General features: G+C 45.8%; 1 protein-coding gene across 1 annotated transcript; it reads left to right on the top strand.

Annotated features, from left to right (window-relative positions):
• Positions 1-1,314: 1,314 nt before the first annotated feature.
• On the top strand, positions 1,315-7,267 carry DNAJB8 (DnaJ heat shock protein family (Hsp40) member B8). Its single transcript, XM_071550031.1, is given in 3 exon segments — positions 1,315-1,329; positions 6,531-7,062; positions 7,065-7,267. Coding segments are annotated over 3 exon segments (750 nt in total).
• The last annotated feature ends 5,498 nt before the right edge of the window (positions 7,268-12,765 follow it).

Raw genomic sequence — 12,765 nt, forward strand, 5'->3', positions numbered from 1 at the left:
GTGGGATAAGCTGGTCCAGAACTTGCACTGGTTTCAGGGCTGGGGCAGTGGTAGGGAGTCCATGCCTATACATTAGCAGCAAGCACACAGTGTGCACAGGCAGGATGGCATCCCCAGCCCTACGCACTGGGAGCCAGGCAGGGCAGAAGGGCTCTCTGGAGAGCAGGGGTTTGAGCAATGGGAGCAAGGACAACTCATGAGCCCAAGGCAGTGTGGCTGCACCTCATGCAAGCTCTCTGGAATGGGGCTGTATACTGAATTTATGAGCTCTTAAGTCATCACATCTACAATTTACATTCTCCAGTCTTTTAATCTCAGCAATAAACTCAGACTAAACCTTTGCTGAGGCAGTGTGGAAATATCACTGTTCCTGGCAACTCCACATACAAGGTGCCCATAGACAGGACCAGAACAGGTGTCCTGACAGCTTTAGTAGGGGCTCTTCTTCCTTCTTTACTTCCAGTAAAGTAATCAGTAATTGATCAGTCCCCCACCTGCCACCTGTGTTGTCCAGGGCCCCCTTCTTGAATGTAGTTATAACACACTAGCAAATACTGGGGAACAAACACTTACAATGGTCCCTTACCATCCCTCTTACTGTCTAGAGAAAGAAGGTGCTTCTTTTAAGTAGGGTGCTCAGTTCTGTGTGCACATCAGCAGGACCCTCACCTAAGTTTTGGACTACTTAGAACTCCCCACTTCCACTGCAAACCAACACTGCTGGTCCATTTTTATCCACCCACAGTTGCTTTACTTCAGAGGTCCACATCAGAAAAACTGTCTCCAGAAGGTTTCCTTATGGAGTGCTGACTCTCAGCAGGGACTAGTCTACAAAGTGAATACCTTCTTCACAAACATGCCTAAAACTGAGATGAAACTAGCACTGGAAACCTACTAATGGAATCAGGCCCTCCCCGCTTGGATGAACACCACACTTTCAGAAGAGGGTGGCATCATTTCTGCAGAATGCTTGAGTGGCCTCAAATAACACACTGAACTGTCAGGCACAAGCCCAAGTGATGGTGTGAGCCAGCTCTGAAATAATGAGAAGCTGATCTACAGCTTTCCCCTCTGGTTTATTAAATGAATGCTCCACATACCACTTCCCACTGACTGGAGACAGAGAGAAAATCCCAGAACAGTAACTCATCATCCTTTCTTCCCCTGAGAAGATTCAAGGCTGTGGCTATGTATGGATGTTGTGAAGTGATAAAGTTGCTGCGGCTTCACGAGTTACCACACATCAGCTGAACTGTGCCATCTGACCATGCTCCCGGCTCCCTGCAACTGGGTGGTAAAACATGTTCGCTCACGATGGGGCTGGAGCAGGTACACCGTCGGCAGGCTCCAGATAAGCAGGCTCTGCTGATAAGCAGTGCCTCATTAAGCCCCAGGACTCAACGGCTTACAATGCAATCCTTGGCCCAGAAGTCCCTCCTTTTTTCAAGATGTAGCTCTCAGTCATAGAGCGAGTTATGGGAAACTGCTCCAGGAAAGTGGTCAATATTGAATTAATTCCTGGGTGTAGCATGGAGAGGATGGAGGCCGAGGGACCATGCAAAAGAGAATGAATGGTGGCAGAACTGGCCAACTGGGTTGCTGAATACAACTTCAGCATAGCCATGTCTGGATGAAGATACTACAGGTGACATGTGGAGATGACCCTGTCAATGAAACCAAAGTGCTTTGAAATCTGCAGGGGTCAGAGTCCATGGACACAAGTTACAGCAGCATTTGAGCTTACCAAGACTGGAGCAAGGTCCTACCCTGGGCATGGGGCATGATCTAACATAAAAACATGTCAGACCCACTATTAACTCCACTAAGTAGGACCAGGCCTCCTCTTTGATTTCATATCTCAAAAACAGTGGTTTTGTGAAGCTCCTGCCCTTCCCCACCACCTCTCAGAAAAGCTGGTTGTCTTCTTGTCTGAACCTTTGTTTAATCTGAAGCCCTAACCTGAGCATCAGAAAATCTGGATAAAGACCCAGCTCTCTGGTTCTTTCAGCTCTGTGTCCCAGCCTCTGGACATCCCCCCCCAGCCAGCACTCCACAGAGCCACGCCATCTCCCATCCCACAGCCAACCTTTGTGCTGAGCCCAACACATGGGATCAATGCACAGGATATGCTGACCCTTCCTCCTGCCCATGGAGTGAGGAATCCATGTAGTTTAAACCTTTTCTGATCAACATTCAAAGCTGCAAGAACAGCACACAAACCTCTCAAACTAAGCCCCAAACACCTACCCCTCCCTTCTCTGCTCCATCCCATCACTCTTGGGATAGCAGCTACACACATACATGACACGTTCTCCTTATCTAGCCATTGCTTTTGTATTTTGAGAGGTGAGGAGACGTTCTTCAGGGCAAGTTGGTTATTTATTTTTCAGTCTTGTTCTGAAGTCAAGCAGGTCCCTCTGTTACACCCCAGCAGGAGGTCAGCCCATTGTGCCCATCCCTGGCCATGCTCCCCGGGAACATGGCTCCAGGGGCGAGCACAGCATCCTCTCCAACAGGGCTGCCTCAAAGGGGGCATCTGATGACAGTTTGACTGGTGGAGCAAAGCACAACTCATGTTTATTTGGATAGTTGAAGGACTTGGAACAAATGTCTCTGACTTCTTTGGCTTAGATAAAAGGACTCCAGCCTTGTCACAGAACTATTGGGGCTCGTGAGAAACTACTTGTGTAGAACCCTCTGCCTTCAGATGCTTTAAAAACAGAAGTAAACATAATGATAACAACAATAATAATTATTATTTAGGTTGGAAAATACCTTTAAAATCATCAAGTACAACCATTAAACCAGTGCTGCCAAGACCACCACTAACCCATGTCCCTCAGTGCCACAACTGCACAGCTTTTAAATACCTCAAGGAATAGTGACTCAGCCACTGCCATGGGCATCAGCCTGTTCCAATTACTTACAGTCCTTTCCATGAAGAAATTTTTCCTAGTATCTAATGTAATAAATAATAATAGAAAAATATTTTCACAATTCTGAGGCACTCAGTCCTTTCTGGACTAGGGCTCATTGGTGTGCCAGGGTTAAGGTCAGGATTTGGGGCTGCATAGTTGGGGTCACCTGTGGTCTAGGTGACCAAAACTGGGGACATTTTGCCACTTGGTGTCTTGTGTTTTGCTCCTTATCCTGACTTGACTGACAACCACTGCCCTTGCAGACCCAAGGCTTGGCTGGGAGGGAAGAGCATGCTGGACATGGCAGTGCCTGGAACTGGAAACCACAGGGACACTGCATCCGCATCCATCTGGCATACTGAAGCAGGGAATGAAGGAAAAGGAAGGAGGAGGTGCCTAGGAAAGAAAATCCCAAAGATCCTCAGATAATAAGCACCATTAAGGTTAGTCTGTCTCATGATTGTTTCTTATTAAAAAGAGACTGTACTTTATCTGTGCAGGATATGCTGTTTGGATGAGGGAATTAGCAGAGCGACTGCCTCCATATCATCTAATTAGCAAAAATGTTGATAAGCAGATACAATCACATATGATTAGGATCCTTTTAAAAAGCCACTCCATTAATTAAATAGACAGAAAGGCCGCCTCCAGCCCTCGCGTGCCACTGATTAGAATACAAATATTTACACTAATCTCACCTCCATCAGCCATGGGACACTTTTGAGTATTTTTAGTGACATCAGATTACTATTGATTTTCATGCCCAATGTCAGACCATTTTGTTAGTATCTGAAAGTGCTGCCTTCAGTTTCGGATGCTTTAAATCATGTTAAGGGTTTATCTTAATGACGCTGCTGATAACCACTGTTCAGGTCACTCGTACTTTCTCTTCAAAGAACACAGTCTGGGCTGGTTTTTATTGTTTGTACTTGAGATTTAAGATACGGAAAACATTTCTCATTTCAAAGCCTTGGTTTCTAGGGATGGGACTGCGAGGATAGTTTGGGTCTAGTTGCTTGGTGTGTGCATGTCTCATTTCCCTTTCTCCCTGCTTCTCCTTGAACCTCTCTTTTTTCCTTGCAAACCCTTTTTGCTCACAACAGTGGCCTGTCTTGAATGGTTGCTAATCTCTGACGCCTGCTGCAGGCAGCAGACAGACAGTCAGTGAGCGTCCTTCATTCGGGGATGACAGGAGGAAAACACTCCCTACTTTTCAGATGGGTAGGATGCACTAAATCCAAGACAGATAACCCAGTGCGCCAGCCAGTCTGAGATGGGCTCTCATCATCAAAAGCAAGTAGGGGAGAAGATGCTTTGCAAAGACACAGCATAAAGCAGAGTCACCTCCTTTCTTCTGTGCGCAGTCCCATTACTGCAGTAGATAACTGGCCTGGGACCCTCTCCAGAAGACTTTTCTGATGTCCCATTTTCCCTTCAGGGTAACAGAGAGCAGGAATAGCAATTCCTCTTGAGATTTCTGACAAGCATCTGCACATGGACCATGTCTGCAGTGGCTAAGAGCTGTTGACACCTTTTGGGGGCTTGCTGGGGGTAAGTTTTGATGACCCTCAGCTCCAGTGGACAATCCTAAAAAAACACTAGCCCAAACAAACAAATGCCTTTGGTGAAGATTTCAAGCACATCATTACAGTGTGAGTGAGCCATGAAGCCTTAGCTCTCAGCTCAGTGTAGAAGATGACTTTGGAATGCCTTGGGATTACAGAGAACCCTCAGAGTTGAAATGAGCAGCTGCAGCTTGCTACAGAACAAACATCTAGCAGAAAATAATTCATGTAGCACAACCACTCTGTAATTAAGAAAATTTTTTCAGTGCCAAAGGAGGCAAAAGCTAAGATCTTCCCAATGAAGTGAGCCCACAGGACCACAGGTTCCTCTGCTGCTCCAGCCTCCAGACCTGCACTTCCCTCCAGCAAATTTTACCACCCAAATACGACAAGTACCTCTATATACTACATCACTGACCAGTGGGAACACCTGCAACACAGAGACCTTCCACAACATGTCAGCTCAGTCACCTTCCTCTGTCTGTCAAATTGCTTTCTCCAGGCTGACATGATGCCCCTTTCCTTCACAGCCCCAAACATATGATGTATGTTAGGACAGCAGCCAGCTCATACGCTGCACACATGCTCTTTGGTCTGGCCAGCTCTTGACTCCTTCCCAAAGTGTGGGATAATGGAAAAGAGGGCAGTGATCTGCAACACATGCTGCTATTAGTAGGTGTTTATGACACTGTGTTATAGGCAGATGAGTTCTCATTACTGGCACTTCCTTGGAGATATTCTTCATGCAATGATTCCCTGTGAGGATATTGTATTTCCTACAGGAACAGGGAACAGAAACAGAGGCAGGATAACCCTAGAATTGATCATTGAAGTTCAGCTCCTCAGGGTGAACTTACCTGTGCCAGGTTCATGGGGCATCCATGCACACTTTGGGACAGGTACGCAAAAAGGCAAATGGAAAAGAGGTTAGGGTTGTTAATTCTGGGAATTTAATTTGGTACCAACATGAAAGCTAAGCTCTTCTGAAAGTGTTAGGTTTGGCTATAAATTCAGAAAATATGATGGCCAACTAATCATGAGTTTAGGAAAATGGTATAATCTGAGTTTAAAAATGCTCAGATGAGGAAGTTCCAATGATTTATCACCTTTATAATGAGAGATGTGCAATGTATTTTGAGTTTAAATTTGGCTAATGATACATTTCAACTACTTTGTCTGGGAACCTGACAATCTCTATGCACTCAATTTCTATTCCCATGCAGGTTCTTACAGACTATGATGTAGCTGGCACTGAACTTACTCTTTCCCTGAGTCTCTCACTCCAGAGCATATTTTCTAGTCCTTAATCACATTTTATGGCCTTTTCCTGAGTCTTCTCTGATTTATCAATATCCTTTCCAAACTGTGTGTAGCCAAACTACAGCTTCCTGACAGCTGCTGTAATATGCTCTATAGGGTAATATGATGTGACTGCACTACACTTCCCTGGATTGCACATGAAGCCACACTGAGTATCTGAGAATCCCACCTTTGGGCAGGTACAGGTAAAAAGTAATCTGACAAAGTCCTACGGGTGGTGAAACGGTGGTACAGGTTGCCCAGATAAGCTGTGGATGCCCCATCCCTGGGAGTGTTCAAGATCAGCGTGGATGGGGCATTAAGCAACCTGGTCTAGTGGAAGGTGTCCATGTCTGTGGCAGGGGGGAGTGGATTAGAGGACCTTTAAAAGGTCACTTTCAACCCAAACCATTCTATGATTCTATGACAGTCATACATCACAGCTGTGCCATCCAGCAACTACAATGTCACATGCGTGATCTACACCTAAAAACATAAGGCCAGTGACAACTGACTCCGCCCTAGGACACTGTCAAGACGACTGAGCAATGATCAGTTGAGTGTGCTCTGAGATCACAATCTCATGGTTTGTGAGCAACAGGCTTAAAAAGAATGTATATGGTCAAGCTGCACTCGGTAGTCTTGAGCTGCAGAAGGACCGAACAGTTCATGGGGTGGACTGAACATCTACCCACCTCTGAGGTGCACAGTGGTATTAGGTGTCCAGGAGTCTGTGTGTGCCGATCAGCCCCAGGCTTCACATCTTTGGTGGGACAGATCTTCCAAACAGTTCCACCTTTCCTCTGAGGTGGTGGATTATTATAATGTCCTTGGGCAGCAAGAAAGTACCTCACAGGATGATATTAAGAAATCCTTCCTTATACTGGCACAAAAATGGCATCCTGATAAGAATCCTGGGAAGAAGGAGGAAGCTGAGAAGAAATTTAAAGACATTTTTGAAACATGCAAGATTTTGTTCGACTCTTAGAAACTACTGTTCTATGACAAGTATCTTGAGGTGACCAGAGTCCACAAAGAAAGAGCCACAGAGGGTTACAACAGCTTCTTTGGTTCTCCTCATGTATTCTCCCATCCAGAAGAGTTCTTTGGAGGGAGGGATCCATTTGCACACATTTTCTGGGACCCCTTCCACATCAGAGTCAATGATGAAAACCAGCACAGTGCAAGAGGAAGAGGAGGAAGCTTCAGCCCAGGTACTTCCTCTAGGGAGTCATTTATGGCATGGAATTAATTTTTGATCCCAGAAAGCTTCTCATCCACTCTAGTGAAACCACAGTTGGGCCACATGGTCCCAGAACAGTGTTAAGCTATACCAAAGTGATCAATGGCAAGACAATCACCACCCAGCTAATCTATGAGAACTGGCATGAGAGAAAGGAAGTGAAAGAAGACAGCCAGCTGAAGTCTGTGAAAATCAGTGGGATAGAGACCCAGAATTCTTACTGTTGCCAGCACAAGCATTAACTGCAAGCTGTGGAACACCCCTTCGTAGCTCAACAGGTGGGATGTACTACAAGCAATATTAATAAATGCTGAGTTCATGATGCAACTGATGCAGACTTCTCAATGGCTGGGAACCAGCACTTCATAGGTAACTATATGGTTATGCTAAATTAAAGAGTGGGACTCTACTAAGTCCATATAAGGTGATAGATAGTGCTTGTTCAGCTAATAGGTGTCATAGATAAATGTGAAAGCAACCTTACTGGTTTGCCAAAGAGACCAAGTTGATTAATATAACAAGAGAAGACAGGCTGGTTCACAGACAGGTAAGAGAGTTCTATGACAAGGTACAAGTCCCCTTCCCACTTTGTGAAATGCTAGTGTTGAAGTCTACTTGCTGAAAAAATAAAGTATTATGTGAACCTCATACACAACCCTGAGATATAAGTGAAGAATATCCTACCTTTGGTTTATCAGAAGATGCATATTCATTGAAAAAAATGGTTTGTACACTGGCAAGAAAGTAGGCAAAGTTCAGTGGAAAATGCAGAGCAGAGAGGAGGGAGAATGGCATAATAAAAACCAAAGGAAGGAAAAAATGTCATTCCTCAGACTGTAAAAGAAAACTGGGGCTTTCTTGAGAATGCCCTGCAAATTATGTATGAAGACCCTAACAGAAGTACTGTGTAACTCAGGAGTTGAAAGTGAGTAGGGAAAAGGTAATTTTGGCTCTTGAGCTGGGACAATCTATATTCCCTCTCTGCTTGGAGCTGTTCAAACACAAAGAGCTAAATTCAAACCATAAGCCAATAGATTCCAGGGGGCTGATTTTAGCTCCCTCTTTGTGCAAAGCTGGATGTGGGGACTTAGATGGTGCTTTACCATCCTTATTGTCTTGCTCACAGCTGCAAGAGCGAGTTCACAATGCTTTTCTTGCACAGCCTGCCAGCACACTGCCTTCGTCTTCCACTGAGCTAAGGAACAAGCTCCCCACATTTCTGCCCTTGCCTGTGCTGTCACGAACTGCTGAGCCTTGTTTCTTGCTTGGCCAGATCACCTTAGGTGTTTAAAATCTCACACGCCATTTAGTTTCGGTCCCACACTACATCCCCTTGAGTTTCCCAGCCTTCCTTGCCCACTGATGTCTCCCTGGAGACTGGAACTAGTTTCCAGGGACATTTTCACTCTAATCCAGATTGCAATTGCTGCCTGTGTTTGGGCAGGTCTTTGCATCTGTTTCCTCTGCTGTAAAATGGGAATAACAGACTCTCATGCTTTGAAGGATCCTGTGAGGCAGTGTTGTTAGTAAAGGACTTTGAACAGTAAGCAGTAAGTTAAATTAGCCAGAATACTGCCACCCTTTATTCAAAGTATTTTACTTTTGTAAAGACAAATGTAGCTTAGATCACCTTCCTTAGCAACTGATGCCATGTGCACCTTGGAAAAACAGACCCAAACTGTATTTGTTATGTTAAGGGCTGTTAAGTCCCTCTCCCAGTGAGAAAAAGACAGCACTGGAGGCAAGTAGAAGCTTAACTGCATGCTGGGTTCGTGGAGGTAGGCCAACAATGATGGGAGCAAGGAAAACCTCAGTGTGGGGACAAGGTCTGTCTGCTGCTCCTCCACACTTTGAGGGCCACAGTCCTGCAGGCATCGGAACTGTGAGAACTGCAAAGATTTAAGGGGTTGGTAAAAAACCATTATTTTGGTCAGGGCAAACACAAGTAAATGTTTCTATTGGTACTCCCTTTGTGGACACCATGTTCATTAGAGATGCCTTCTGGAGTTTATGTTACGTGGCTTCATAGGAACTCCAAGGTAAAAAAAACCCAAGCAAACAAAAAAATCAATAAAACCCCCATACTGGACAGTTTGGATTGGAAACTGAAATGGCCCATGATCAAAATAACATGTTTTGAAATCTGGGCCAGGGTTGAATTCTCAGGTCCTCAACGTTTTCAGCTTTCTAGTGCTAAAACTTTTCTTCAGTCTTGTCTTTAATGGGATATTTTTATATATGCACATCAATATTTCTTGATCTGAGATCAAGATATGCAAATCTACACACATCTTGGACCTGTCCTGCCCTCGGGTCACCAGTTCCCTCTCTTGTCTTGGTGTCTAAGGTAGTACCTAAAAGCAAGTTCTTCCTTTTCCCATCCCTGGATCAGAGTGTGTCTGTTGCTGCTTGCAGCAGCAAGGAGCTCCTGGGGCAGCTCTGACAGCTGAACATACCAAAACCTGCTGGAAGGAATATGGGAACACAGACTGGGAAGGGGCTCAGTTCACCCAGTAAGTGCAGAGTCCAGGAGGACCTGCAGATCCTCTTCCATATGTTCCTGTGCACTGCAGGCCACAGAACGCCTCTCAGCACTTCCTGTGAGCTAAATGTCTGAAATTAAAAAAAAAAAAAAGAAAAAAGATGACAATCATAAAGGTCTGGTGGTAAGAGAGCAGGTCAGACTGCATCAGCAAAGTCCTGCATTCTTGCAATAGCAAGAAATCTGCCAAGTGTGCCCAAACCACCCCTGGGAACAGGTTGTATGTCTCCTACAGAGACAGGTAAATGAACCCCAGCAAACGTTGCCTTGGAAGAGAACCCTTTTCTGTCCCAGGACATGGGATCAGACTCACACTGAGCCTGTCAGCAAAACCCCAGCACCTTCAAGGAGTTTTTTACGGCTTTTTCTCATGCTGTTTAGCAGCTGCAGTGCAGGAGGAGGCAACACCAGATGTCCAACCAGCCAGAGTATAAACTGGAAGTCTTTGACTTACCCAATCCCAGCTCTCTGTTCCTCCTCCAAAATGCATCTTCCCTCTAAAAAGTCACATTTTGGGCACTTGCCTGGTCAGGAGCGAGCCTTTCAGGTGTGTTCCTGGCTGAAGGTGCTTGCATGCACTTGCATGTGCAGTTGATCCACCTCTGAGGACCACAGATACCAGAGGCAGACCCCTGTGCTCAGCTGTGGGTGGAAACCAGTTCCTCATCCTTCCAGTCACTGCTGGATTTGATGGGCTCATTTCCAGGACCAGCTCTGCTTGAAGAAGTCATGCTGGGGAGCAGTTGGAAGCCCCTTGTTTGACTGCAGCTCCAAACTCGAATGTGTGGCCCTGGATGGCCCACGGCATCAGCAGAGCAGGGAGCAAAGGTGGCTTGGGCGCTGTTGCTGAGCTCGGCTGGTAGCCTGTGCTGAGAGGCTGAGTCATTATTTTATTAGCAGGGCCCACAACTACTTTAATGTGGGCAAAACGAAAACATACATAAAAGCATTTGGAATTACTTCATAAAATACTAAATCACAATATTAACCAACTGACCTTTGCTCTAAGCAGACCTGCTAATTTTAGCAATTACAGCCAACAACTTGAACATATCAAGTGGGCAACTGTTTAACAATAATGACATCTGCTTGGAAAATCAAATTACATCTAAACATCTTTAAATCCCCACTAGGGGATACCTGCTTTCTTTTTGCAATTGTTAGTCCCTCTCTAATAGGATTTTAAACTCACAGCCTGCTGCACACTGTAGTGGTAGCAGCCCCTCTCCCTGGAGTGACAACAACAGGACTGACACCCTATTAAGCAGGGAGTCAGAGTCTCTTCTTGGACAGTGATGGAAGTGGTTTGAATTTTGACAGCCTAATCTGATAGACGGGTGCATCAGCTGGATCCCTTTGCTCTTCCATCCCCCCTGCAGATACTGCTCCCCTCCATAGCCCCTACAAGGTTACATGTGCTGGACACAGCCAGGGCTGATATCTGCTGAATGGGCTTCGCAGCCATTAGTGCCATTTTGGAGCAACCAACATGAGATTTCCTCCTGCAATGTCCTCAGATACAGCTTAGTTTTAATTTCTGTTAACTTCCATTTCTTTCCTTTCTTTTCTTCCTTTCCTTCTGCCTCTATCCCCAGCTACTTAAATCCTTTCCTGCTGCTGCCTGCTTCATGGGTGAAACCCCAACACTGAGATTTGTTCCTCTCTGTAATGGGAACCCCTAAGGGACAACAACTCTACAGCTGCTTTTGTAGCCATATTTCAGGCCTATAGGTTTTTCTTGCCAAGAAAAGTGACGTTAGAAGCAAATGGGACTAGCGAGGAAGAGCAACCACAAGACCACCCAACTCTCCAACAAAGCACATCAATGTAGACCAAGACCTTCCACCATAAAATAAAAGGTCCTTATTCAGGTTGTTGCAAACCCCCGAACTCTGTTGATCTGGCAGCAGTGTTAGCAGCATGATCCCTCTCCTGATCACTCAGCACCCTGGGCTGCAAGGCTATTGTCAGATATTTGAACTGAGATACAAGAACAGAATATTTCCGCCCCTTCTCCTCTCTCTTCTCTCCCTCCCCAACCAGTCTGGCACTTTTCTGATGGAGCGTGCAGCAAAATCACAATCACATGTTTGCAGCAGTAGGAGGCCATTGGCATAGAAGTGGCTGTGATGTCACTACAAACATTTCCACCCTATCCCATTTCTCCAGAACAGTCTCTGTTTTTATGACCCCATCCTGAGATCTGCAGGAAATCAAATTGTCCTGATTCTATTTTGAGCGCTGGTGTCATGGCATCAATATATAATGATGTGGTGTCAAGCCGGAGAGGCCCAAGCGCTGTGTCGTGGTGTCACAGCCGGTTTGTTTTGTGCAGCTCCACGGACTGGATCGCAGCCCTGCAAACGCCACGCTTGCCGTGCTGGGAGCGCTCGGGACACAAATGCTGTGCAAAAGGGATGAGCTGTGGGGGCAGGCCGCAGGGCAGGTCTGGCTTTCATCCATCAGCAGCTCCCATACCCCGTTGGATGTTACCAGCTGGGGCACAACCGTACCAGGGGGCAGAGAAAGCACACAGGCATGCAATGTGTGGTTCCTACACCAAGGCACACTGGGTGCCAACCACCCTGGGGGCTGCACACGAGGGAAGAGAAAAGCAGAAGAGCATGGCTGCAAGGCACTCATGAAAAGCAAGGGGAGATGCAAGGAAGAGAGAGAGTTGGGGACAGACAGACACTGGCAAATTGCCTAGAACAAGAAACCAAATAGCAAATCTGACCTAAATGGGGAGAAGCAGCAACCAGCAGATACAAATGCTTGTCTAAACTAGGACTACCATGGAAAGAGAATGAGCCATGGGTTAGACCTGCCTGACAGGCCATCTCAGATTCAAACAGAGGTCTAGGTCCCATTGTGCTCATGAAACATTTCTCTGATGCTTTCCTATAACATATGAACCCCTGCAGACTGGAGATGTCCCTTGTGCCTACGTCTCACAATGAAGAAATCTGGACCTGAGATATTGCTTTCTAATTAAGTTCCAGTGGCTACCTGATTCATCTTCTACACCCAAATCTTATCTTCTCCTCAAAGAACCTCAGATCTAACAGACAGCAAAACCAAAACACTCCTGAATTGTGATCTTCAACAGAAGCACCAACATCTGCAGCAAAAGTCTATCTACTGGACAGAGAGCATATCCTGGAAGAACTTAAGACAACCCAAAGAGTCTCCTGGAGT

The sequence above is a fragment of the Pithys albifrons genome, chromosome 3 (genome assembly GCF_047495875.1).
Source record: "Pithys albifrons albifrons isolate INPA30051 chromosome 3, PitAlb_v1, whole genome shotgun sequence".
Lineage (NCBI taxonomy): Eukaryota > Metazoa > Chordata > Aves > Passeriformes > Thamnophilidae > Pithys > Pithys albifrons.